Below are 25,278 nucleotides of genomic sequence, written 5' to 3'. Positions count from 1 at the left end.
ATGCATTCAAATAGAGCACATGTGTGAAAAACTCTAGGGGTATGTATATTCTTGTATTGAACTGCTCCCCTCATATTCTTTTATTCTCTTTTTTATTTATGTTGATATTTTTCTATGATCACATTTTAGTGTATTTAAACTATTTACAAATGGTGTTTAAGAGGCAATATCTAAAAACAAAGAAGTTGCTATCACCAGCTGAGATGTAGAAGAGACTAAAGTTTCCCCAGACAAATAGAACGAATGATTTAGACACATTTTGCCTTTAAAATGTCTAAGGTTAAAAGACCCTTTTATGTGTAAAGTATGTAGGATCAGTGGAGATGTTAGAACTGGAAGGATGGGACTAGGGATACATCGATTTGAAATTTCAATTTTAATTAACTTTACCTCTACAATTACATAGAATAAATACTATAGATACTTTTTTCATAAAAATAACAAAGTAGTCTATGTTTCATATTGGAATTTTATAGATGCCTTCAAAGAAACTTATCTTAAAATTACTATAATGAATCCCACTTAAAAACTCTTATTAATTTTCATTTGTCTGATTTATTGCATAGGAAACAGGGTCCCATACTGACCTAATAAATTGCTAGACCTGAGTTTGGCAAGTTGGGGAACTGAGAAAAAAAATTGCCTTTTGATTATACGCCAAGCAGTGCGTTGTCAAATAATTACATTTCGATCCTGAGAAATTTTTTTCTTTTAATCTTAAAACACAGCATAGCACTGGAAGTATCATAAAATCACTCAGAAGTAACTTTAAAATTTCCTCTTTTCATTGTTACAAAATATGAAACTTCCCAACCAGAAGCAAAAGGGAAATTGCAGCAATCAGGTTTCTTGGCAGGTAGCGCGCTCGCATCTTCTCAGAGAGGTTTTGTTGTTGTTTTCAGGTCTGTGAGTTAATTTGCATTTGTTGGTTTGCATTGATAGCCCTTGAGATTTCTCTTCCCAGCCCATAAACTCACACAGCATATGTTTCTACCTAGTGCCATTCAGTGTTTATTTTTCTTTTAATCTTTAGGGATCATTTTTGGCCAGTTGAATTCATTTATTCTTCTGACTTACTCTAGATCTTCTAAAATGGTTTTAAATTTTTGTCTGATGGGGTAGATAAACCCTGAAGTGGTGAGGAAACAGGGTGCTGCATGCCGCTGGTCCAGATGCCGAGCCTCCTCACTAAGCATGCTAGTCTCTCACAGGCCTGAAGAGTAGAACAGTCACAGTCAGATACTGCATCCCATACAGATCAGGGAGAGACACTGAGCCCTGAAGATGGCAAACACATTGAGTGCTTAAGTACGCTCATGATCTGTTCATGTCCGCTGTCGATGTCCTCCCTGTGATGCCCTGCCTGTGTTCTGTGATGATGCTCTCTGAAAAGGTGCTGAGTTGAACTTTCCTTTCTATCTGTGACCTGTCCTAGGAGCAGGCTTCCTGGGTGTGCCAGTGTGATGACAACATGGTTCAGAGACTAGAAACAGACTTCAAGATGACCCTGCAGCAGCAGAGCACTCTGGAGCAGTGGGCTGCTTGGCTAGACAATGTGATGATGCAGGCGCTGAAGCCCTATGAAGGAAGGCCCAGCTTCCCTAAAGCCGCCCGGCAGTTTCTGCTCAAGTGGTCTTTCTACAGGTAGCATTGAAATCTCACTGAGTTTTCTCCATGCTCTGTAAATGTGTGTGTGTGTGCACACTGTTCATATCAAGAAGTGAGCTTAGATAGACTTGTTGGGATACCCAACTCTATGACTATGATGTGTAGAAATTAAATGGGAAATTTACTGAAATGAACATTTTTGCTAGAAAAAGGAGACCCTCTCTCTCAAGCTGAGAAGTTTTCAGAGAGTTATCTCTTGAGAGTCTATCCAGATCGGTGTCTCTCAACCTGTGGGTCACTACCCCTTTGAGGTTGTCAAATGTGCTTTCACAGGGGTCACCTAAGACCACACAGACATTTCATAACAGTAGCAAAAGTTTTGGTTGGGGTCCCCACCACATGAGAAACTATAGTAAGGGTCTCAGCATTAGGAAGGTTAAGACCTACGAGTCTAGGTGATGTTTTAGCCACAGTAGAAAAGGTCTCTAGTCCTCCCTCTGCTCCTGCCTTCTCGTGGGTGCCCTTCTTCTGTTCCTTCTTCAGCAGCTCTCAAACTGTAGTCATTAGATGTCCCATCCACATAGACGCAGTAGCAATGTCCTTCTTAGCTCACTCCCCAAGGCTACTTGAATCAGAATCCACAGAGGCAGAGCCTAGCATTCGGAGCTTTGAAGTCCTCCAGGCAATTCCAGTTTGCACTCACAACCACCTAGTTAATATGCTAACTCTGCCAATTGTATTTGTTTTGAAACCTGGTTAAATATCAGAGAGTAGAACTTACAGGTTCTTTTTAAGCCTTAGTTACTTCTGACACCTGCTGACTCGTTCATAGTCTTGCTGGTTGGGAGGTAGTATTTAGAAAGATAATGGGAATCATTCCTTTTCTGGTGACTATGGTGCATGACTAGTGTCCAGTAGGTAGTAACATGTTTTACTTATATCGAGCCTTTTAGACTAAAATGTTTTGAATGGAAATACATATTTTTTGTGGACATGTTAAGGGGAAAGGCTAAAGGTAAAGGCCTTACTACTAATTATATGATATATGATGGAAAAATTCAAATGCCCCAAATTTGAATGAACTTTTAGGAGCTGTTATTGGTCAGGACTTGTGCCATATCTGTGTAGATGAATTCCTGCATGGAATCTAAGTTAGGGCAGTTCTCTCAGTACATACAGGTTTTTAGGCCCAGGTCACTGGGATCACCCCAAATAAAAAAGCAAACACTTGTATTTATACTACAGGATCAAATACTACCATCAAAAATTTGAAATATCTAATTTGTCATCTCATGTGTCATATACTTCAAAACTCTAATTTGGAAATAAATTGTATTGTTGCTTCAGCTTTTGTCAGACAGGGTCTCTCTGCATAGCCTTGGTTGGCCTAGAACTCACTATGTAGATCAAGCTGATCTTGAACTCTGCCTCCACAGTGCTGGGATTAAAGGCATGTGCCACCATGCCAGGCAGAAATATGTTTTCTTGATCTCTTGAAATTCAATATTTTGTTCATCTGAATTTTCACAGAAAACTATATATGTGATTTGTGTGATCAAGACTAGTAGATGAATAAGCTGCACTGTCTGACTCTTTCCAAATCTCCCAGGACCAAAGGCAAAAGAATACCTACCCTGTGCAGCAGTAGAAGAAAGATGCGCGTGCGCGCACACACACAGACACAGACACACACACACACACACACACACACTTACATCCTCTATGTCCTGTGTTAGTGGCAGGTTTGCCCTTCTCCCTGTGGGTTTTTCCCCAGCATTCAGTTGACATCATTTAGAAATACACCCCTGGAGCTTTTGTCACCACAGAGATCCATTGTAGGAATCCTGAAAAGAAAGAAAATTACTCACTTGTATTTCGTGTTCTCTGTAGATACACAAACCCAGTAGATCATCACTTGCCTGCCCTCTGTCCTCCCTGAGTTGGGGATAATTGGCTTGTTATTATTAGACACTATTATGGTTATTATTTTCATTTCAAAAGGATTTGAAGGCCAGGGCCACCGAGGAAAAAGACATTCACGCAGATGCATACCTCCTGCTGGTAGGCAGGGTAATATCTGAACTGCTATCACTGCGGCATGTTGAGTAATGAAAACTAAGGCAGAAATCATTGAAGAAGCAGATTTGGAAAAGGTTTTTATGTTTTAGCATTGTAATTAAAATTGTAAACTCACAGAGGATATTATAAACTTGATAGCTACATATACAGTCCCTCCACGCTTAGAAATCTGATATTTAACCTAGTAATTTCTAAAATTGTCTTCATATCTATGTGCATAGTCACATAGGAACAGCCTGACAAGGATCCGCTCCCAGCACAGCAGGTGTTACTGTGCTGCAGACTTACTCTGCTCCAGCCTGCTCCGGGCTGCCTGCCTGCTCACACCACCTTAGATGGCTAACGTCGACTGTGGAAGATCCAGAAACACAAATGTGCACTACTTCTTTTCTTCCATGGCTTGTGAATAAGCTAGAGAGCATTCTTAGGACGACACTGACTACCGTCCAGTGTTCCCATTGGGGGTGAGGTCAGGGGATTGCTGCAACCAACATTAACTCTGCTCACTGTCTACGCTTTTAGAATTGGTATTACACAGAGGCCAGTGGGGTGACATTTTGCTAACTACTGTCATGTCCCTTCTACAATAGTCTCAGAACACTTGTAGATACAGTAGTTTTTTTCTCAATCCCTTTCTAATCTCCAGTCTCACAGTGCAGTAGACAACAGGTGTTCTCTCTAACCTGTATGTGTTTACTTTGTTAAGATTAATTGTATCTTTGTTAGCAACTTGTCATTCCTGGGCTGCATTTTAAATATCTACTATCTTTGTTCAGCAACATGGTTGGAGTTATAAGTGAATTCTCAACTCTTAAATTCCTTTCAAGATTACTGACTTTGGGTTCAGTATTATTTGATATTTGATCATTATGTTGCATTGCTTTTAATTTTATTAATCATTTTCTTTTTTATTAATCATTCCATATGTTTATATCTCAAATGATATCCCACATCCCGGTTACCCCCTCCAGTAACCCCCTCAACCCACAATATTCCACTTCCTGGTTATGCCTCTACCAGCCCACCAGCCCACGTCTGCCCTCCTCGCCACCCTTAGCCTGTATGAGAATGCTGGCCTACCCACCCACCCACACTCTACTGCTCCAGCATCCCCCTACACTGGGATATTAAGCCTCCCAGGACCAAGGGCCTTCCCTCCCATTGCTGTCAGGCAAGGCCATCCTCCGCTACATATGTATCTAGAGCCATGGATCCCTCCAGGTACACTCCTTGGTTGGTGGTCTAATCTCTTGGGAGAACTGGGTGGTCAGACCAGCCTATGTTGCTCTTTTAATGGGGTTGCAATCCCCCTTCTCTCCTCCAGTCCTTCTGCCAGCTTCCCTACCAGGTTCCCTGGGCTCCATCTGATGGTTGGCGCCAGGCATCCACATCTGCTTTGGTCAGTTGCTGGCCGGACCTCCTCAGGACCCACCACACTAGGTTCCTGTCAGCAAGCACCTCTTGACCATGGCAGCAGTGTTGAGTTTGGTGTCTGCAAACATGATGGATCCCCAGGTGGGGCATTCCCGGGTTGGGCCTTCCCTCAGTCTCTGTTCCATTTTTTGTCCCTGTTCTTCCTTTGGACAGGAACATTTCAGGGCTAAAAACTTTGAATGGGTGGGCATCTCCATCCCTTGAATGGGGGCCATGCCTACTATCTGCTGGAGGAGGAATCTACAGGATCTATCTCCCTCATCTCTGCCTATTTTGGCTAAAGTCATTCCCCAATGGGTCCTGGGAGCTTCACATTTCCCTGGTGTCTAAGACCCTCCTGTGGCTATGCCTAGTTCCTCATCCTCCCTGCTACATAATTTTGTTTCGATTTCCTGACCCTCTGTACCTCTCTTACATCTCCTCCAGATCGTGATGCTGCCACCCTTATTTCCTTCCTCTTCTTTCCCCCTCCCTGGTTCCCTTTCCCTCCACTTCCCACAATCGTCCTCCCCTCACCCCTTCAATGCAGGACTGAAGCATGCACTTCTTTCTCCCTATGTTTTATGAGTTGTATTATTGGCATTGTGGGGTTTAGGCTAATAGCCACTTATCAGTGAGTGCATACCATGTGTGTTCCTTTGTGCTTGGGTTACCTCACTCAGGATGATATTTTCTAGTTCCATCCGTTTGCCTAAGAATTTCATGAAGTCATTGTTTTTTTTTTTTGAACAACCTTTGCTTGTTTTTATTTTTTTGTACTCCCCAAAATATCACCATAATTAAATGGCAATGCCTTAATCACCAATTTATTGTAAGGCCCAAGAGCCTTTTCTGTCCATGTCAAAGGAAATGCTAAGGAACAGTCAGTTGCCTTTTATACAACACACCAGGGCCTTCTTAAGTAAATTTATATAACACACTATAGCTTTCTTTTTTTTTTTTTGTATTTTTTTTTTTAATTAACTTGAGTATTTCTTATATACATTTCAAGTGTTATTCCTTTTCCCGGTTTCCGGGCAAAATCCCCCTCCCCCCTCCCCTTCCTTATGGGTGTTCCCCTCCCAACCCTCCCCCCATTGCCGCCCTCCCCTCAACAATCTAGTTCACTGGGGGTTCAGTCTTAGCAGGACCCAGGGCTTCTCCTTCCACTGGTGCTCTTACTAGGATATTCATTGCTACCTATGGGGTCAGAGTCCAGGGTCAGTCCATGTATAGTCTTTAGGTAGTGGCTTAGTCCCTGGAAGCTCTGGTTGCTTGACATTGTTGTACTTTTGGGGTCTCGAGCCCCTTCAAGCTCTTCCAGTTCTTTCTCTGATTCCTTCAACGGGGGACCTATTCTCAGTTCAGTGGTTTGCTGCTGGCATTCGCCTCTGTATTTGCTGTATTCTGGCTGTGTCTCTCAGGAGCGATCTACATCCGGCTCCTGTCGGTCTGCACTTCTTTGCTTCATCCATCTTGTCTAATTGGGTGGCTGTATATGCATGGGCCACATGTGGGGCAGGCTCTGAATGGGTGTTCCTTCAGTCTCTGTTTTAATCTTTGCCTCTCCCTTCCCTGCCAAGGGTATTCTTTTTCCTCATTTAAAGAAGGAGTGAAGCATTCACATTTTGATCATCCGTCTTGAGTTTCGTTTGTTCTAGGGATCTAGGGTAATTCAAGCATTTGGGCTAATACCACTTATCAATGAGTGCATACCATGTATGTCTTTCTGTGATTGGGTTAGCTCACTCAGGATGATATTTTCCAGTTCCAACCATTTGCCTACGAATCTCATAAACTCGTTGTTTTTGATAGCTGAGTAATATTCCATTGTGTAGATGTACCACATTTTCTGTATCCATTCCTCTGTTGAAGGGCATCTGGGTTCTTTCCATTTTCTGGCTATTATAAATAAGGCTGCGATGAACATAGTGGAGCACGTGTCTCTTTTATATGTTGAGGCATCTTTTGGGTATATGCCCAAGAGAGGTATAGCTGGATCCTCAGGCAGTTCAATGTCCAATTTTCTGAGGAACCTCCAGACTGATTTCCAGAATGGTTTTACCAGTCTGCAATCCCACCAACAATGGAGGAGTGTTCCTCTTTCTCCACATCCTCGCCAGCATCTGCTGTCACCTGAGTTTTTGATCTTAGCCATTCTCACTGGTGTGAGGTGAAATCTCAGGGTTGTTTTGATTTGCATTTCCCTTATGACTAAAGATGTTGAACATTTCTTTAGGTGTTTCTCAGCCATTCGGCATTCCTCAGCTGTGAATTCTTTGTTTAGCTCTGAACCCCATTTTTTAATAGGGTTATTTGTTTCCCTGCGGTCTAACTTCTTGAGTTCTTTGTATATTTTGGATATAAGGCCTCTATCTGTTGTAGGATTGGTAAAGATCTTTTCCCAATCTGTTGGTTGCCGTTTTGTCCTAACCACCGTGTCCTTTGCCTTACAGAAGCTTTGCAGTTTTATGAGATCCCATTTGTCGATTCTTGATCTTAGAGCATAAGCCATTGGTGTTTTGTTCAGGAAATTTTTTCCAGTGCCCATGTGTTCCAGATGCTTCCCTAGTTTTTCTTCTATTAGTTTGAGTGTGTCTGGTTTGATGTGGAGGTCCTTGATCCACTTGGACTTAAGCTTTGTACAGGGTGATAAGCATGGATCGATCTGCATTCTTCTACATGTTGCCCTCCAGTTGAACCAGCACCACTTGCTGAAAATGCTATCTTTTTTCCATTGGATGGTTTTGGCTCCTTTGTCAAAAATCAAGTGACCATAGGTGTGTGGGTTCATTTCTGGGTCTTCAATTCTATTCCATTGGTCTGTCTGTCTGTCTCTGTACCAATACCATGCAGTTTTTATCACTATTGCTCTGTAATACTGCTTGAGTTCAGGGATAGTGATTCCCCCTGAAGTCCTTTTATTGTTGAGGATAGCTTTAGCTATCCTGGGTTTTTTGTTATTCCAGATGAATTTGCAAATTGTTCTGTCTAACTCTTTGAAGAATTGGATTGGTATTTTGATGGGGATTGCATTGAATCTGTAGATTGCTTTTGGTAAAATGGCCATTTTTACTATATTAATCCTGCCAATCCATGAGCATGGGAGATCTTTCCATCTTCTGAGGTCTTCTTCAATTTCTTTCCTCAGTGTCTTGAAGTTCTTATTGTACAGATCTTTTACTTGCTTGGTTAAAGTCACACCGAGGTACTTTATATTATTTGGGTCTATTATGAAGGGTGTCGTTTCCCTAATTTCTTTCTCGGCTTGTTTCTCTTTTGTATAGAGGAAGGCAACTGATTTATTTGAGTTAATTTTATACCCAGCCACTTTGCTGAAGTTGTTTATCAGCTTTAGTAGTTCTCTGGTGGAACTTTTGGGATCACTTAAATATACTATCATGTCATCTGCAAATAGTGATATTTTGACCTCTTCTTTTCCGATCTGTATCCCCTTGATCTCCTTTTGTTGTCTGATTGCTCTGGCTAGAACTTCAAGAACTATATTGAATAAGTAGGGAGAGAGTGGGCAGCCTTGTCTAGTCCCTGATTTTAGTGGGATTGCTTCAAGTTTCTCTCCATTTAGTTTAATGTTAGCAACTGGTTTGCTGTATATGGCTTTTACTATGTTTAGGTATGGGCCTTGAATTCCTATTCTTTCCAGGACTTTTATCATGAAGGGGTGTTGAATTTTGTCAAATGCTTTCTCAGCATCTAATGAAATGATCATGTGGTTTTGTTCTTTCAGTTTGTTTATATGATGGATCACGTTGATGGTTTTCCGTATATTAAACCATCCCTGCATGCCTGGGATGAAGCCTACTTGATCATGGTGGATGATTGTTTTGATGTGCTCTTGAATTCGGTTTGCCAGAATTTTATTGAGTATTTTTGCGTCGATATTCATAAGGGAAATTGATCTGAAGTTCTCTTTCTTTGTTGTGTCTTTGTGTGATTTAGGTATAAGAGTAATTGTGGCTTCGTAGAAGGAATTCGGTAGGGCTCCATCTGTTTCAATTTTGTGGAATAGTTTGGATAATATTGGTATGAGGTCTTCTATGAAGGTTTGATAGAATTCTGCACTAAACCCGTCTGGACCTGGGCTCTTTTTGGTTGGGAGACCTTTAATGACTGCTTCTATTTCCTTAGGAGTTATGGGGTTGTTTAACTGGTTTATCTGTTCCTGATTTAACTTCGGTACCTGGTATCTGTCTAGGAAATTATCCATTTCCTGAAGATTTTCAAGTTTTGTTGAATATAGGTTTTTATAGTAAGATCTGATGATTTTTTGAATTTCCTCTGAATCTGTTGTTATGTCTCCCTTTTCATTTCTGATTTTGTTAATTTGGACGCACTCTCTGTGTCCTCTCGTTAGTCTGGCTAAGGGTTTATCTATCTTGTTGATTTTCTCAAAGAACCAACTTTTGGTTCTGTTGATTCTTTCTATGGTCCTTTTTGTTTCTACTTGGTTGATTTCAGCTCTGAGTTTGATTATTTCCTGCCTTCTACTCCTCCTGGGTGTATTTGCTTCTTTTTGTTCTAGAGCTTTTAGGTGTGCTGTCAAGCTGCTGACATATGCTCTTTCCTGTTTCTTTCTGCAGGCACTCAGCGCTATGAGTTTTCCTCTTAGCACAGCTTTCATTGTGTCCCATAAGTTTGGGTATGTTGTATCTTCATTTTCATTAAATTCTAAAAAGTTTTTAATTTCTTTCGTTATTTCTTCCTTGACCAGGTTATCATTGAGTAGAGCATTGTTCAATTTCCACGTATATGTGGGCATTCTTCCCTTATTGTTATTGAAGACCAGTTTTAGGCCGTGGTGGTCCGATAGCACGCATGGGATTATCTCTATCTTTCTGTACCTGTTGAGGCCCGTTTTTTGACCAATTATATGGTCAATTTTGGAGAAAGTACCATGAGGAGCTGAGAAGAAGGTATATCCTTTTGCTTTAGGATAGAATGTTCTATAAATATCCGTTAAGTCCATTTGGCTCATGATTTCTCTTAGTCTGTCGACATCACTGTTTAATTTCTGTTTCCATGATCTGTCCATTGATGAGAGTGGTGTGTTGAAATCTCCCACTATTATTGTGTGAGGTGCAATGTGTGTTTTGAGCTTTAGTAAGGTTTCTTTTACGTATGTAGGTGCCCTTGTATTTGGGGCATAGATATTTAGGATTGAGAGTTCATCTTGGTTGATTTTTCCTTTGATGAATATGAAGTGTCCTTCCTTATCTTTTTTGATGACTTTTAGTTGGAAATTGATTTTATTTGATATTAGAATGGCTACTCCAGCTTGCTTCTTCTGACCATTTGCTTGGAAAGTTGTTTTCCAGCCTTTCACTCTGAGGTGGTGTCTGTCTTTGTCTCTGAGGTGTGTTTCCTGTAGGCAGCAGAATGCAGGGTCCTCATTGCGTATCCAGTTTGTTAATCTATGTCTTTTTATTGGGGAGTTGAGGCCATTGATATTGAGAGATATTAAGGAATAGTGATTATTGCTTCCCTTTATATTCATATTTGGATGTGAGGTTATGTTTGTGTGCTTTCATTCTCTTTGTTTTGTTGCCAAGACGATTAGTTTCTTGCTTCTTCTAGGGTATAGCTTGCCTCCTTATGTTGGGCTTTACCATTTATTATCCTTTGTAGTGCTGGATTTGTAGAAAGATATTGTGTAAATTTGGTTTTGTCATGGAATATCTTGGTTTCTCCATCAATGTTAATTGAGAGTTTTGCTGGATACAGTAACCTGGGCTGGCATTTGTGTTCTCTTAGGGTCTGTATGACATCAGTCCAGGATCTTCTGGCCTTCATAGTTTCTGGCGAGAAGTCTGGTGTGATTCTGATAGGTCTGCCTTTATATGTTACTTGACCTTTTTCCCTTACTGCTTTTAATATTCTTTCTTTATTTTGTGCGTTTGGTGTTTTGACAATTATGTGACGGGAGGTGTTTCTTTTCTGGTCCAATCTATTTGGAGTTCTGTAGGCTTCTTGTATGTCTATGGGTATCTCTTTTTTTAGGTTAGGGAAGTTTTCTTCTATGATTTTGTTGAAGATATTTACTGGTCCTTTGAGCTGGGAGTCTTCACTCTCTTCTATACCTATTATCCTTAGGTTTGATCTTCTCATTGAGTCCTGGATTTCCTGTATGTTTTGGACCAGTAGCTTTTTCCTCTTTACATTATCTTTGACAGTTGAGTCAATGATTTCTATGGAATCTTCTGCTCCTGAGATTCTCTCTTCCATCTCTTGAATTCTGTTGGTGAGGCTTGTATCTACAGCTCCTTGTCTCTTCTTTTGGTTTTCTATATCCAGGGTTGTTTCCATGTGTTCTTTCTTGATTGCTTCTATTTCCATTTTTAATTCCTTCAACTGTTTGATTGTGTTTTCCTGGAATTCTTTCAGGGATTTTTGCGATTCCTCTCTGTAGGCTTCTACTTGTTCTCTAAGGGAGTTCTTCATGTCTTTCTTGAAGTCCTCCAGCATCATGATCAAATATGATTTTGAAAATAGATCTTGCTTTTCTGGTGTGTTTGGATATTCCATGTTTGTTTTGATGGGAGAATTGGGCTCCGATGGTGCCATGTAGTCTTGGTTTCTGTTGCTTGGGTTCCTGCGCTTGCCTCTCGCCATCAGATTATCTCTAGTGTTACTTTGTTCTGCTATTTCTGACAGTGGCTAGACTGTCCTATAAGCCCGTGTGACAGGAGTGCTGTATACCTGTTTTCCTCTCTTTCAGTCAGTTATGGGGACAGAGTGTTCTGCTTTCTGTCGTGTAGTTTTTCCTCTCTACAGGTCTTCAGCTGTTCCTGTGGGCCTGTGTCTTGAGTTCACCAGGCAGCTTTCTTGCAGCAGAAAATTTGGTCTTACCTGTGGTCCCGAGGCTCAGGTTCGCTCGTGGGGTGCTGCCCACGGGCTCTCTGCAGCGGCAGCAACCAGGAAGACCTGTGCCGCCCCTTCCGGGAGCTTCAGTGCACCAGGGTTCCAGATGGTCTTTGGCTTTTTCCTCTGGCGTCCGAGATGTGTGTGCAGGGAGCAGTCACTTCTGGTTTCCCAGGCTTATCTGCCTCTCTGAAGGTTTAGCTCTCCCTCCCACGGGATTTGGGTGCAGAGAACTGTTTATCCGGTCTGTTTCTTTCAGGTTCCGGGCGGTGTCTCAGGCACAGGGGTCCTGCTGCTCCTGGGCCCTCCCCCACGGGAGCCCAGAGGCCTTATACAGTTTCCTCTTGGGCCAGGGATGTGGGCAGGGGTGAGCAGTGTTGGTGGTCTCTTCCGCTCTGCAGCCTCAGGAGTGCCCACCTGACCAGGCGGTTGGGTCTCTCTCTCACCGGGTCTGGGAGCAGAGAGCTGCTGCGGGCCGGGATCCGCGGGTGTGGGACTTCCGGTAAACACAGAACGTGCCCGGTCCTAGAGAAATTCTGCTTTCCTGTGTCCCAAGCTCACCAGGCAGCTTTCTTGCAGCAGAAAATTTGGTCTTACCTGTGGTCCCGAGGCTCAGGTTCGCTCGTGGGGTGCTGCCCACGGGCTCTCTGCAGCGGCAGCCGAAGTCATTGTTTTTAATCACTGTGTAGTACTCCATTGTATAAATGTACCACATTTTCTGTATCCATTCTTCTGTTGAGGGTCATCTGGGTTTTTTCCAGCTTCTGACTGTTGTAAATAAGGCTGCTGTGAACATAGTGGAGCATGCATCCTTGCTACATATTGGAGCATCTTTGGGGTATATGCCCAGGAATGGTATAGTTGGGCCCTCAGGTAGAACTATTTCCAATTTTTTCAGGAACCTCCAGACTGATTTTCAGAGTGGTTCTACCAGCTTGCAGTCCCAACAGCAATAGAGGAGTGTTCTTCTTTCTCCACATCCTCGCCAACATCTGCTGTCACCTGAGTTTTTGGTCTTAGCCATTCTGACTGGTGTGAGGTGGATCTCGGGGTCATTTTGATTTGCATTTCCCTGATGACTAGGGATGTGGAAAGTTCCTTTAGGTGCTTCTTGGCATTCAGTATTCCTCAGCTGAGAATCCTCTAGCTCTGTACTCCGATTTTTAGTTGGGTTTATTTGGTTCTTTGGAGTCACCTTCTTGGGTTCTTTGTATATTTTGCATGTTATCCCTCTATCAGATATAAGGCTGCTAAAATCTTTTTTCAATCTGTGGGTTGCCATTTTGTCCTATTGACAGTGTCCTTTGCTTTACAGAAGATTTTCAATTTTATGAGGTCCCATGTGTCAACTGTTGCTCTTAAAGCATAAGCCATTTGTATTTTGTTCAGGAAGTTTTCCCCTGTGCCCAAGTATGCAAGGCTATTCCCCACTTTATCTTCTATTAGATTGAGTGTATCTGGTTTTATATGGAGATCCTTGATCCACTTAGAACTGAGCTTTGTACAAGGAGATATGAATGGATCAATTTGCATTCTTCTACAAGCTGACCTCCAGTTGAACCAGCGCCATTTGCTGAAAATGCCATCTTTTTTTTCCCCACTGGGTAGTTTTAGCTCCTTTGTCAAAGATCAAGTGACCATAATTGTGTGGGTTCATTTCTGGGTCTTAATTCTATTTCATTGATCTACCTTCCTGTCTCTGAACCAATACCATATAGTTTTTAGCACTGTTGTTCTATGGTATAACTTAAGGTCAGGAATGGTGATTCCCCCAGAAGTTCTTTTATTGTTGATAATAGTTTTCACTATCCTAGGTCTTTTTGTTATTCCAAATGAATTTGAAAATTGCTCTTTCTAACTCTATGAAGAATTGAGTTGGAATTTTGATGGGGATTGCATTGAATCTGTAGATTGCTTTTGGTAAAATGGCCATTTTTACTAAATTAATCCTGCCAATCCATGAGCGTGGGGGATCTTTCCATCTTCTGAGGTCTTCTTCGACTTCTATCTCCAGGAATTTGAAGTTATTGTCATACCTATGTTTCACTTGCTTGGTTAGAGTCACACCACGATATTTTATATTATTTGTGACTATTGTGAAGGGTGTTGTTTCCCTAATTTCTTTCTCAGTCCTTTTTCCTTTAAGTAGAGGAAGGCTACTCACTTGTTTGAGTTAATTTTATATCCAGCCACTTTGCTGAAGTTGTTTATCAGCTGTAGGAGCTCTCTGGTAGAATTCCTCCCACCCAGTTTGTATCCCTTTGATCTCCTTTTGTTGTCTAATTGCTCTGGTTAGAACATTGAGTACTATATTGGTAGGGTAGGGAGAGCTTAGGCAGCCTTGTCTTATACCTGATTTTAATTGGATTACTTTGAGTTTCTCTCCATTTAGTTTGATGTTGGCTACTGGTTTACTATATATTGCTTTTATTATATTTAAGTATGCACTTTGAATTCATGATCTCTCCAATACTTTTAATATGAAAAGGTATTGTATTTTGTCAAGGCTTTTTCAGCATATAATGAGATGGTCATGTATTTTTTTTTCTTTGAGTTTTTTTATATAGTGAATTACATTGGCGATTTTCCTTATATTGAACTGTCCCTGCATTCCTGGGATGAAGCCTACTTGATCATGGTAGATGTTCATTTTGATGTGAATTCAGTTTGTCAGAATTTTATTGTTTTTGCATCAATATTCATAAGGGAAATTGGTCCATAGTTCTCTTTCTTTGATGGGTCTTTTTGTGGTTTAGGTATCAATGTAACTGGCTTCATAGAAAGAAGTGGGTAGTGATTTCTGTTTCTGTTTTATGGAATAGTATTTGGAGTATTGGTATTAGATCTTCTTTGAAGGTCTGATAGAATTCTGCACTAAAACTATCTGGCCCAGGGCTTCTATTTCCTTGGGGATTATGAAGCTGTTTAGTTGATTTATCTGATCCTGATTTAACTTTGGTACCTGGTATCTGTCTAGGAAATCATCCATTTCCTCCAGGTTTTCCAGTTTTGTGGAATATAAGCTTTTGTAGTAGAATCTGATTGCTTTTTGAATTTCCTCAGTTTCTGTTGTTATGTCTCCCTTTTCATTCCTGATTTTGTTAATTTGGATATTGTTTATGTGCCCTCCTATTAGTCTAGCTAAGGTTTTATCTATCTTGTTGATTTTCTTAAAAGAACCAGCTCCTAGTTTTGTTGATTTTTTTTTAATAGTTCTCATTGTTTCTACTTGGTTGATTTCAGCCCTGAGTTTATTTCCTGCCATCTACCCCTCTTGGGTATATTTGCTTCTTTTTGTTCTAGAGCTTTCAGATGAGCTGTTAAGCTGCTACTGTATGACCTCTCCAATTTCTATATGGAGGCACTTAGAGCTATGATTTCCTCTTAGCACTGGTTTCATCGTGTCCCATAAGTTTGGATATGTTTCGCCTTCATTTTCACTGAATTCTAATAAGTCTTTAATTTCTTTATTTCTTCCATGACCACGTTCTCATTGAGTAGAGCATCGTTCAGCTTCCATGTGAAGGTGGGCTTTCTGTTGTTTTTGTTGCTATTGATGACCGTCTTGGTCCATGGTGGTCCAATAGAATACATGGGATTAATTCATTATTCTTGTATCAGTTGTTGGTTTGTTTTGTGTCATAGTATATGGTCAGTTTTTGAGAAGGTACTATGATGTGCTGAGAAGAAGGTATTTTCTTTTGTTTTAGGGTGAAATCTTCTGTAGATAGCAGTTAAATTCATTTGGTTCATAACTTCTTTTAGTTTTACTGTGTTTCTGTTTAGTTTCTGTTTCCATGGTCTGCCCATTGGTGAGAGTTCGGTGTCGAAATCTCCTACTATTATTGTGTGAGATTCAATGTGTGCTTTAAGCTTTAGTTCTGTTTCTTTTACAATTGTGCTTACCCTTGCATTTGGGGCATAGATGTTCAGAATTGAGAGTTCATCATGGTGAATTTTCCCTTTGATTAGTATGTAGTATGCTTCCCTATCTTTTTTGATAACTTTTGGTTGAAAGTCTATTTTGTTGGATAGTAGAATAGCTACTCCATCTTTTTTCTTTGGATCATTTGCTTGGAAAATTTTTTCCCATCCTTTTACTTTGAGATAATGTCTGTCTTTGACTCTGAGATGTGTTTCCTGTATACAGCAAAATGCTGGATCCTGTTTATATAGCCAGTTTGTTAGCCTAGGTCTTTTTATTGGACAATTGAGTCCATTGATGTTGAGAGATATTAGGCATCAATGATTCCTGTTATTTTTGTTGTTAGAGGTTGGATTATGTTTGTGTGTTTCTCTTCTTTTGTGTTTGTTGTGAAAAGATTAATTTCTTGCTTTTTCTTGGGTGTAGTTTCCCTCCTTGTGTTGGACTTTTCCTTCTATTATCCTCTGTATGACTGGATTTGTGGAAAAATATTGTTTAAATTTGGTTTTGTCTTGGAATACCTTGGTTTTTCCACCTATGTTAATTCCAAGTTTTGCTGAATATAGTAGCCAGGGCTGGCATTTTTGTTCTCTTAGGGTCTGTATGACGTCTGTCCAGGATTGTCTGGCTTTTATAGTTTCTGTTGACAAGTCTAGTGTAATTTTGATAGGTCTGCCTTTATATGTTACTTGACTTTTTCCCTTTCTGCTTTCAATATTCTTTCTTTGTTCTGTGCGTTTGGTGTTTTAATTATTATGCAACAAGAGGAGTTTCTCTTCTGGTTCCATCTGTTTGGTGTTCAGTAGGCTTCTTGTATGTTTATGGACATCTGTTTCTTTAGGTTATAGAAGTTTTCTTCTATAATTTTGTTGAAGATGTTTGCTGGCTCTTTGAGTTGGGAATCTTCACTCTATACAGATGATCCTTAGGTTTGGCCTTCTCATTGTGTCCTGAATTTCCTGAATGTTTTGGATTAGGAGCTTTTGGGTTTTTGTATTTTCCTTGACTGTCTTGTCGATGTCCTCCATTCTATCTTCTGCCACTGAGATGCTCTCTTCTATCTCTTATATTCTGTTGGTGATGCATCTGTGACACCTGTTCTTTTTCCTAGGTTTTCTATCTCCATGGCTCTCTCCCTTTGGGTTTTCTTTAATGATTCCATTTTCATTTTTAGATCCTGGATGGTTTTGTTCAATTCCTTCACCTGTTTGATTGTGTTCTCCTGTATTTCTTTAAGGGAGTTACCTATATCCTTCTTAAAGTCCTCTGTCATTTTTGTGAATGAGAGTTTAGATCTGAATCTTGCTTCATATGTGTTTTGGGGTATCCAGGACTTGTGGTGGGAGAACTGGGTTCTGATATTGTCAAGTCAAATTGATTTTTGTTGCTTATGTTCTTGTGTTTACCTCTCGTTATCTGGTGTTATCCGGCCTCCCTTTCTGTGACTGGAGCCTGTCCTTTCTCTGAGCCTGTGATCCTGTGATCCTGTGAAGTTATTTGTCAGAATACCTGGGAGTCGACCTGCAACTGGGGTGTGAGCTGTGTGGGATCTGTCTGGTGGGAGTGAGGGTGGGGGTCTGGTTTCTAGCACAGGTGGGAAGGTGTGCAGGTCTCTTGCTGGGCCAGGAATTTGCTTCTCAGGTTCCCAGGAGTCCAGGTATGCTGGGTGTTGGGCAGGGTTTCGGGTCTTTCCTGTGAAGCTTGGTGTGACAGAATATCTGGGGAGGGGTGTGGGCTATGTGGGATTGGGTCCGGCACAGGTGGAAACCGGAAAATACATTGCTTTTCTTGTTTATATGCAGAAATTCTCTATTTTATGCAAAATTATTACTTTCAAAAAGTTACTATATCATATTCATGTAAATTATTTGACAAGTGGATGATAATGTGTCATTGGCACATAAATGAACTATCCTTCCATTTGTAATAATACAGTTATGCATTAATTATAAACACTTAAGGAAGTTTAAGGTATTAAGGTATTGTATTGACATACAGAAACCATTACTTGGAGCTGTTTATTGTAATGAGTATACTATTAACTCTAGTATCTGCTTTACTGTAGTAATGACCTATTTTGTTAAGATCCCACATATGTTAGGTGCCCTGATCTCCTGCATGGCTGGATCCTGTCTTATTGGGAGAGATGAGAGATTAAGAAAAGACAGCATAATTGAAATGAGTAATTGGATAGATTATATACTTAGATGTAGACATACCAGTAGCCCAGATAGTCAGCAAATTTGTTATACATATTATATCATGGAGGAGGGAAGGGGTCTCTGAAGAGGAGGAGTCTCAGAGGGATATAAACATAAAGTATCTGGGATATGGGAGCTGTGGTTAGTACTCTTTGCACATACTGTTTTGAGCTGAAGGTTAATAGTTAGCCAACATTTGTACTCAGGCTACAGAAAAGCCTTGCCACTCTCCTGAGTCTGACCCAGGAAGCCTTGCTATTAACCTGAACCCAAGACAAGGCAGGCCTTGCTGTTACTCTGAGCTGAGACATTAACGTCATTGCCATGGTCATGTTCATGTCATGGATGCTTGTTCATAGAGGGCGTGTTTACCATTATATCCATGAGGGTATGTTCCAGGGTAGGTGCTTACCCACCAATATTATTCAACCTCAGGTGTAACTGCTTGTGCCTGTAACCTTTGCAGTTTGAAATATGACAGCAAACCTAGCACATATTGACTTCCCTTTTTCTCAGCTGCACAGATAGAAGGTTCATTCTTCCCATCATTCTGGTCTCAGCAGTCAATAATTTTTTCCTCTAGAGTTAAAGCCTCCATTTTAAGCTTCTTCTTTTAAGGAGCCATTTTGCAGTAATGCTAACTGACGTGTTGACATCACTGGGACATCACTGGGACCATTATGTAACATGGACTTGTTGGGAAATAAGGGGAGCTATTTCCTAGGTAGTGGGCTAGAAAGCAGATTTCATCACTCTATGCAGAAGGACATGTGGGCTGAAAGCTGTTGATTATTTCTAGAATTCACATTTCATATTTACAGTGGCCAAAACTGCCAAGAAAATCAAAACTGTAGATAAAGGGAACTAACAGCTATGCGTTGCTTCATTTGACTTTCAGACCAACTGGTAAGCCTTAAAAATGGTTACATGGTTATAAGCAAGATTACAAAGTCCACCTGTAACCTCCTAGATTGGAAGCTGAGACAGGAAGATTGATAGAGGAGCCAATCCAAGCTACATAATGAGACTTGGGCCAGCCTGGGCTACAGTGTGAAACCCTAACTTGTTTGTCTTACGGCATACTATAAATGGGTGTAGCTGGTTGAAGCTTTACTTTTTCTTCTGCTTTTACAGTGACTAAAAAAGTAAATAAGTCTTCAGTCTTTCATAAACAAATTATAAATAACACTTTCTATCCTATGTTATAATAAATTATAGTTGTTGCATTGTATTTACTCATAGATTGTTTATATTCTTTAATTCATTTTATCCTTGAAATAACTGTGTAAGTTAGTGAAGACTAAAAATACTGCTTTCACTTTCCGTAGAGAAAACAGCCTCAGGGAAGTTGCTTATTTGAGGTTAAGGGTCAAGTGGCAAAGAGCCAGCGTCAGTACCAGGGGCTTCTGCCCTCAAAAGTCAGCCCATGCTATGTCACTTGCCAGAGTGAGCGTAAGGAATCTGATGTATCGAAATCTCTGGTTTTAAAAGAAATGGAAAATGAAGCAGAAAACAAAAGTAAAGCCTCTTTGCTATTCTTGTATTTGCCTGGAATTTTATAATTGGTAATTGTAAAATGAGGTTTTTATTTTGCATCTTTCTCCTGAGAATATAATGACAGTTTTAGTATTTATAGGCCAAAAGAAATCTTTAGAAAAAGGCAACTGAGTAAAAACTGATATAAAACACACATGCATAAATACATTTATTATTTTCACTGTGAGTCACAGATATCATATTTATATTCAAAGTATGAAACAAGCTTATTAGTTGATACATCTTTGGTAAGGCCACAATTTTCTTATTTGTATTTTAATGTAGAAGAGTTTATTCTTAGTATTCTATTGGTATAGCTCATATTTATATATTCATATAATATATACATCAAATGTTCATGTTTTCAGATTTAGTACATTCTTAATTCATCTAGACTTCCTGTCTCTAACAGGGGGGAAATTACCCTAATTTAAATGAGAGCCAGAGAGAAACTAGAGTCATTACTCACCACACACCTTCAGTTAGGACTGGTGAATTCAGGGAATATTCAGTCGCCTAATATGTTTGTATGAAACCTGGCACAAAGTATGGGTCATTGTCATTTGGCAATGGCAACTGTCAGTCATCATCAATCAAATGTTCACTCTGACATGATTTTTCTTATATCAGGGATGAATTTTCAGCCTTTCCAAAATTGTTTCTATTCAGTTCTAATCCACTTGTAGATACAGGAAAATGGGACAAAAATGGTGGTAATGAAGAAAGGTCTGTTCTACCTGTCTCTAGGTCTAGAGATCGTTGTCAAGGCTTAGAGAACAAGGCCTCTTTCCCACCATTGGAGTAACTCGGGCCAACTGCTTTTAACAATGAAATTGTTCTCTCTCAGGTTTTATACTATAAAAGCCTATGCTTCCATTTAGACTCCCAACTTAACCGCTTTTAAAAGTACTAGCACTTTGACCCATAGCTGCAGTCACTAATTATTGCTTCCTCCCTCCCCTTTCTCTTGAACAGCTCAATGGTTATCCGGGACTTGACTTTACGCAGTGCTGCTAGCTTCGGCTCCTTTCACCTGATCCGGCTACTCTATGATGAGTACATGTTCTACTTAGTAGAGCACCGTGTTGCTCAAGTGACAGGAGAGACGCCGATAGCAGTGATGGGCGAGGTAAGAGGGGCTTCACCGGGCTGTGACCCACTGGTTCTTTATTGTACTTCTAAATGATTGACTGAAGCAGCTTCAGTCCTCGAGGGACTGATTGTGTGTGTGGTTTCAATCACAGAATTCTAAGTTGAAGATTCTACCAGGTCCATGGAATGTTTTGTTCCATTATGTGTACCCAAATAAAAACAACAAAACAAACAAAACTTTGAGAAACACAGACTTCAAAAAAGACAAACTATTTAAAAGAAAAAGAAAGAAACACTATTAAGTAGGAGATAAAGACCAATAGCTGTGTAAAAGCTAACCCACCTCCAGAAGAGCCCCCAAAGCCCCAAGAGTTAACCCTGTGTCGTGTAAGGTCTAGGTTAATCTAATGACTAATAGGTACAAATGCTAAAGTAACACAGCTCTGGCTCATTTTATTACATTGCATTGAGTACTTTATATCTTGGTGAATTACGTTCTTTCAGACAAAATTACGAAATATCCAAACAGTAAAGCTGCTCATTTTTAATCTATGTATATATGGTTAAGTTTAAAAAGAAGAAGAAGAAATTAAGGGACTGGGGAAATTGCCCAGCAGGTAGTATGTTTGTCACACAAGGCTGAGGACCCACTTTAAAACTCCAGGCAGGGCTATGTGTATCTGTAATCACAGGACCAGTCCATGGGAAAACAGAGTAATCAAGGGCTCACTAGGCAGCCAGTCCAGCTTATCAGTTGGGTCAGTGAGAAACCCTACCTCAAAAAAGTAATGTAAACAGTGTTAGCGGAAACAACCACATGTTGATCTGCCTTATGTACGCCCACGGAAACACACAGACACACACAGGGGACAAGGAGAGTTGTGAAGTTCAATACTGCTAAGTTACTGTTTAATAAGCATAACAATGAAAGTGTAAATAAAATCAAAATACTTTAAGCACCTCTGTAAGTTCTATTATAAGCCACAAGTATTCTAATATAAGTAAACTATATGTCAAACAGTCCTTTTTTAAAATTTTGTAACTGTATGAGTGCTTTGCCTGTATGTCTGTGTATCATGCACAGGCCTGGTGCCCAGGGAAGCCAAACAGGAGGTCAGATCCCCTATGACTGGTGCTGTAGACAGTTGTAAGCTGCCATGTGGGTGCTGGAATAAACCCCGGTCCTCCAGAAGAGTAGTTCATGCCCTTAATGGCTGAGCTATCTCTCTAGCCCTAAATGTCAAATATTTCTAACATTTTTAATATTCATCTTTTCCATTTAAAAACAGCATCCTTTATAATTCGATGATATATACATCTTTGTATGCTTGTGTTTAAATGATACTGAATAGATAACTTGAAGATGAGACAGGAAGTGCTGTAATTTTTAAATAGTAGGCCAAGCAAGTTGGATGTTTCTTAAATGTGACCATCTTTACTTTAACTCTATAGATATCTCCTTACAAATGAACATGATAAATTACAGTACAGTGCAAAGATATGTTAATAAAATACATATGTAACAATAAGGTGTAAATTAGCTTCTGTAAAATCAGAGCTCTAAATGTAATCCTAGTCTGTTTGCTTACTGTAGCCTTACCCAGTTTGTAAAAAAATTCTTTTTTAGTATCTACATCAATGCCCCTTTCCATCTACAAAGCAAACCAAGGCCAATTTCTCCATTGAATCCACCCATAGTAGTATATACTTCAAAGACTGTTTAGCTAGCATAGACTTTGGGCCTTAATCCTATCTTATCTAAAATTATTTTATATCTGTAGAAAGGAGGTGGATTGCCAAGAAACAAAGTCCCCACCTCCCACCACCACCCACTCCTTCCACCCCGTGATCTCCAGCCACCTCATGCTCGTCTCATGTATTATCCTAAACTATCCTCACTGTGCCCTTGGGAGTTTCTCTTCCCAGAGACCTGCTAGACATGGTGGAGCTTGCGTGCCTGTAACCCAGCGTTGGAAAGTAGAGGCGGGAAGAACAGGATCAAGGCCAGCCTGATCTGAATATCAAATTTAAGGCATCAGTCTCTACTGCATGAGTATTGTCTGAAAGAGTGTGTGTGTGTGTGTGTGTGTGTGTGTGTGTGTGTGTGTGTGAGAGAGAGAGAGAGAGAGAGAGAGAGAGAGAGAGAGAGAGGGAGAGAGAGAGGGAGAAGGCTGAGGGAGGGGAAATGCCCTTGTCAGACACCAAATTCACCAGTACCTTCATACAGAGAAGGGACACCAGTCAGACCCAAGTGTATTGAGATTCATAAAATTCAACATTTCTTACAACTTTAGCAACTACTTTTTAATCATCATTATTAATATTATCATAAAATCAATAATTGTTGGTATTGAGAATATATTGTATGCTTAGTTGATTTATGCCCCTGAACTTCCTGCTTGTGTTTCTGCTTTGATAGAGGTCACTATGGTCCTATCTGAGCATCATTTTGAATGTCTTTCTGTCTTGACCCATCTCCAAGTACCCACTAAGCCTTCCAATCTCAACTCTCTCATAGTGTGGCTTATGCAGAAGCTGACTGAGTTATCCCCTGCCTGAAACTCTTCAGCAGCTTACTCTTCTGTTAGTTAAGGAAGACTATCCTCCCCTTGTATAAGAGGCATCTAAAGCCTGGCCCTGGCTCCCACCAGCCTCAGCCTCTTACTTCTGTGGCCCCTACCCCCACCCCCCGGCAGCCATACTAGCCTTTGCGCCTTTTCCACCACCAACTCTGCTGCGTCATTAGACCAGGACATAGTGATTCTTTCTCTCTGAGACCCTCACCTCACCTTCCCTTGCCCATTCTAATTCCTAGCCATGGTCTAAACACCAGTTCCTCAGTGGAGCCCAGTCCCCACTGACTCCTTTATATGGTCCTATTCTCTTAAGTTTGGACTTTTACTTTTTGTTCTAAAGCTTACACAATGGCAACTGCATGGCTCTCAGTATGTTTTGCATAATTGAAGATGTGATGGCTGTAAAAGTTTGTAACACAGAACCTCTGATTCAAAAAAACTGAATTTGGGTCAATCCATGTTTCCCTGTGTTGAAACCAGACTTTTTGTCTCTAAAGTTAGTTGACTTGTTGCTTAACAACTCTGTTATCTGTTAGATATGACAGTAAACAAAATGAATTTGACTGTCTTCAAGGACCTTGCAGTGCAATAAAAGCAACATATGTAAAGGTTGCTTTTATCTCCTCAGGTGAAGGGATGAGATGAGAGCCATACCCAAGCTGTGCAAATACAAGGCTTGGGCTGAGCCGAGAGCACTTCCTTCTCTGTTCTAGCTATCCCTGAGCCTAGGCCTGGAAGCTTCTGGCCTCCATACAATCTAATCTTCCAAGCTGACTGACGCGATCTGGTTTCTCTCAGCTTCTCACTACTTGGCCTCAAAATAACTCTGGCAATTTTTTCTAAATCGTCTGGCTCCTTCTTATTGTCTGTCTTCGACTGCCTTTGCTGACCTGACCTGTACTGCATGAACTCATGACAAACGTAAGTCCATTGCACTGACTCCCAACTAACAGCCTTGCTTGGCCTGCCCTTTTCTTCAATAGTTTCTCTTTCCTGTGCTGTAAGGACATTCTTGTGAGAGTTGATCATATCCTATCTCTGACCCATCCTAGCAAGTGTTTCTCTGATTCATCACTTTGTCTGTCCCTGAATTATAGGTCACTTTCAAACACGAAAGTTTCTTCCTATAAACTAATTTTACCTAACAGTGTGTACTCAGGGTGTGTCTAATTCCAGCCGGAGGGATTAAAGGTGTGTAGCATGTCTGCATTCCAGCCAGATCACACAGACCTTTGTTTGTGATCCCTGGCCAGCTCAGCTGTGTTGCTGCATTAAAATTCCTCTTCATAAATATTTATCGAGCAGTCTGTGACTCCATAGCTACATACTCTCAGTGCCATAAAGAGAGGGTTTAGAGGATTAGAAGGTGCTTGAAGCAAGGAGCAGTTAGTTCCTCTTGCCTAGGAAGGCCATAAAAGGCTTTTCTGAGGAAATAATAAAGAGATGAAAAATAAAATACTCCTCTGTTTGTTTGGTTTGTTTTTACATACCTGATAGAAAACAGAATTTATTTACAGCCAGGATTCATGCAACGTTCACATATTTAAGTATTTTAAGTGTGCCCATAGGCTCTCTGGCAGTGGTGAAGTTTTCAGTGTGGGCATAAGATAGACAAGTTACACCTGTCACACACCTGTTACACCTGGCAAATGAAAATTTCAAAAACCATAAAGTACTCTGACAGGGTACTTTATTTAAAAAAAAATTTTTTTAATAGTGTGGGCTATTTAGAATCTGTTCAGAAGTCTGTGGTGTGTATGTCTGTGTATCTTAAATACAGAGTTTACTAACATTCACTTAACGTGTACAGTTCAGGTTACTTCATAAAACGATTCTCAATGACAAGCATTTTATATTATATATTTAAAATTAATTATATTTGAATTATTTTTATCATGACTATATCCACATATTATTAATTTTAAACCTTCTCAGTAGCCAACATTTCAAAAGAAAAGGTTATGACCTA

At 40.3% G+C, this 25,278-nt stretch overlaps 1 protein-coding gene and 1 pseudogene across 10 annotated transcripts in view; one reads left to right on the top strand and one right to left on the bottom strand.

The window, feature by feature from the left end:
• The window catches only part of Rfx3 (regulatory factor X3), a 259,528-nt gene that overhangs the window by 214,620 nt on the left and 19,630 nt on the right, over window positions 1-25,278 (top strand). For all 10 annotated transcript variants that reach the window (NR_172644.1, NM_001395594.1, XM_063268579.1 and 7 more), the window contains 2 exons: window positions 1,436-1,644; window positions 20,617-20,770. Coding sequence is in view for 9 of the 10 variants with exons in the window: in NM_001395594.1 (NP_001382523.1) it covers window positions 1,436-1,644; window positions 20,617-20,770 (363 nt within the window). In the remaining variant the exon portion in view is untranslated. The remainder of the gene's footprint in view (window positions 1-1,435; window positions 1,645-20,616; window positions 20,771-25,278) is intronic.
• On the bottom strand, window positions 5,889-6,006 carry LOC120100479 (U6atac minor spliceosomal RNA; annotated as a pseudogene).

This window comes from Rattus norvegicus, chromosome 1 (genome assembly GCF_036323735.1).
Source record: "Rattus norvegicus strain BN/NHsdMcwi chromosome 1, GRCr8, whole genome shotgun sequence".
NCBI lineage: Eukaryota > Metazoa > Chordata > Mammalia > Rodentia > Muridae > Rattus > Rattus norvegicus.
Note: the sequence above shows the minus strand (reverse complement) of the source record. Positions and strands in the feature narration are given on the sequence as shown.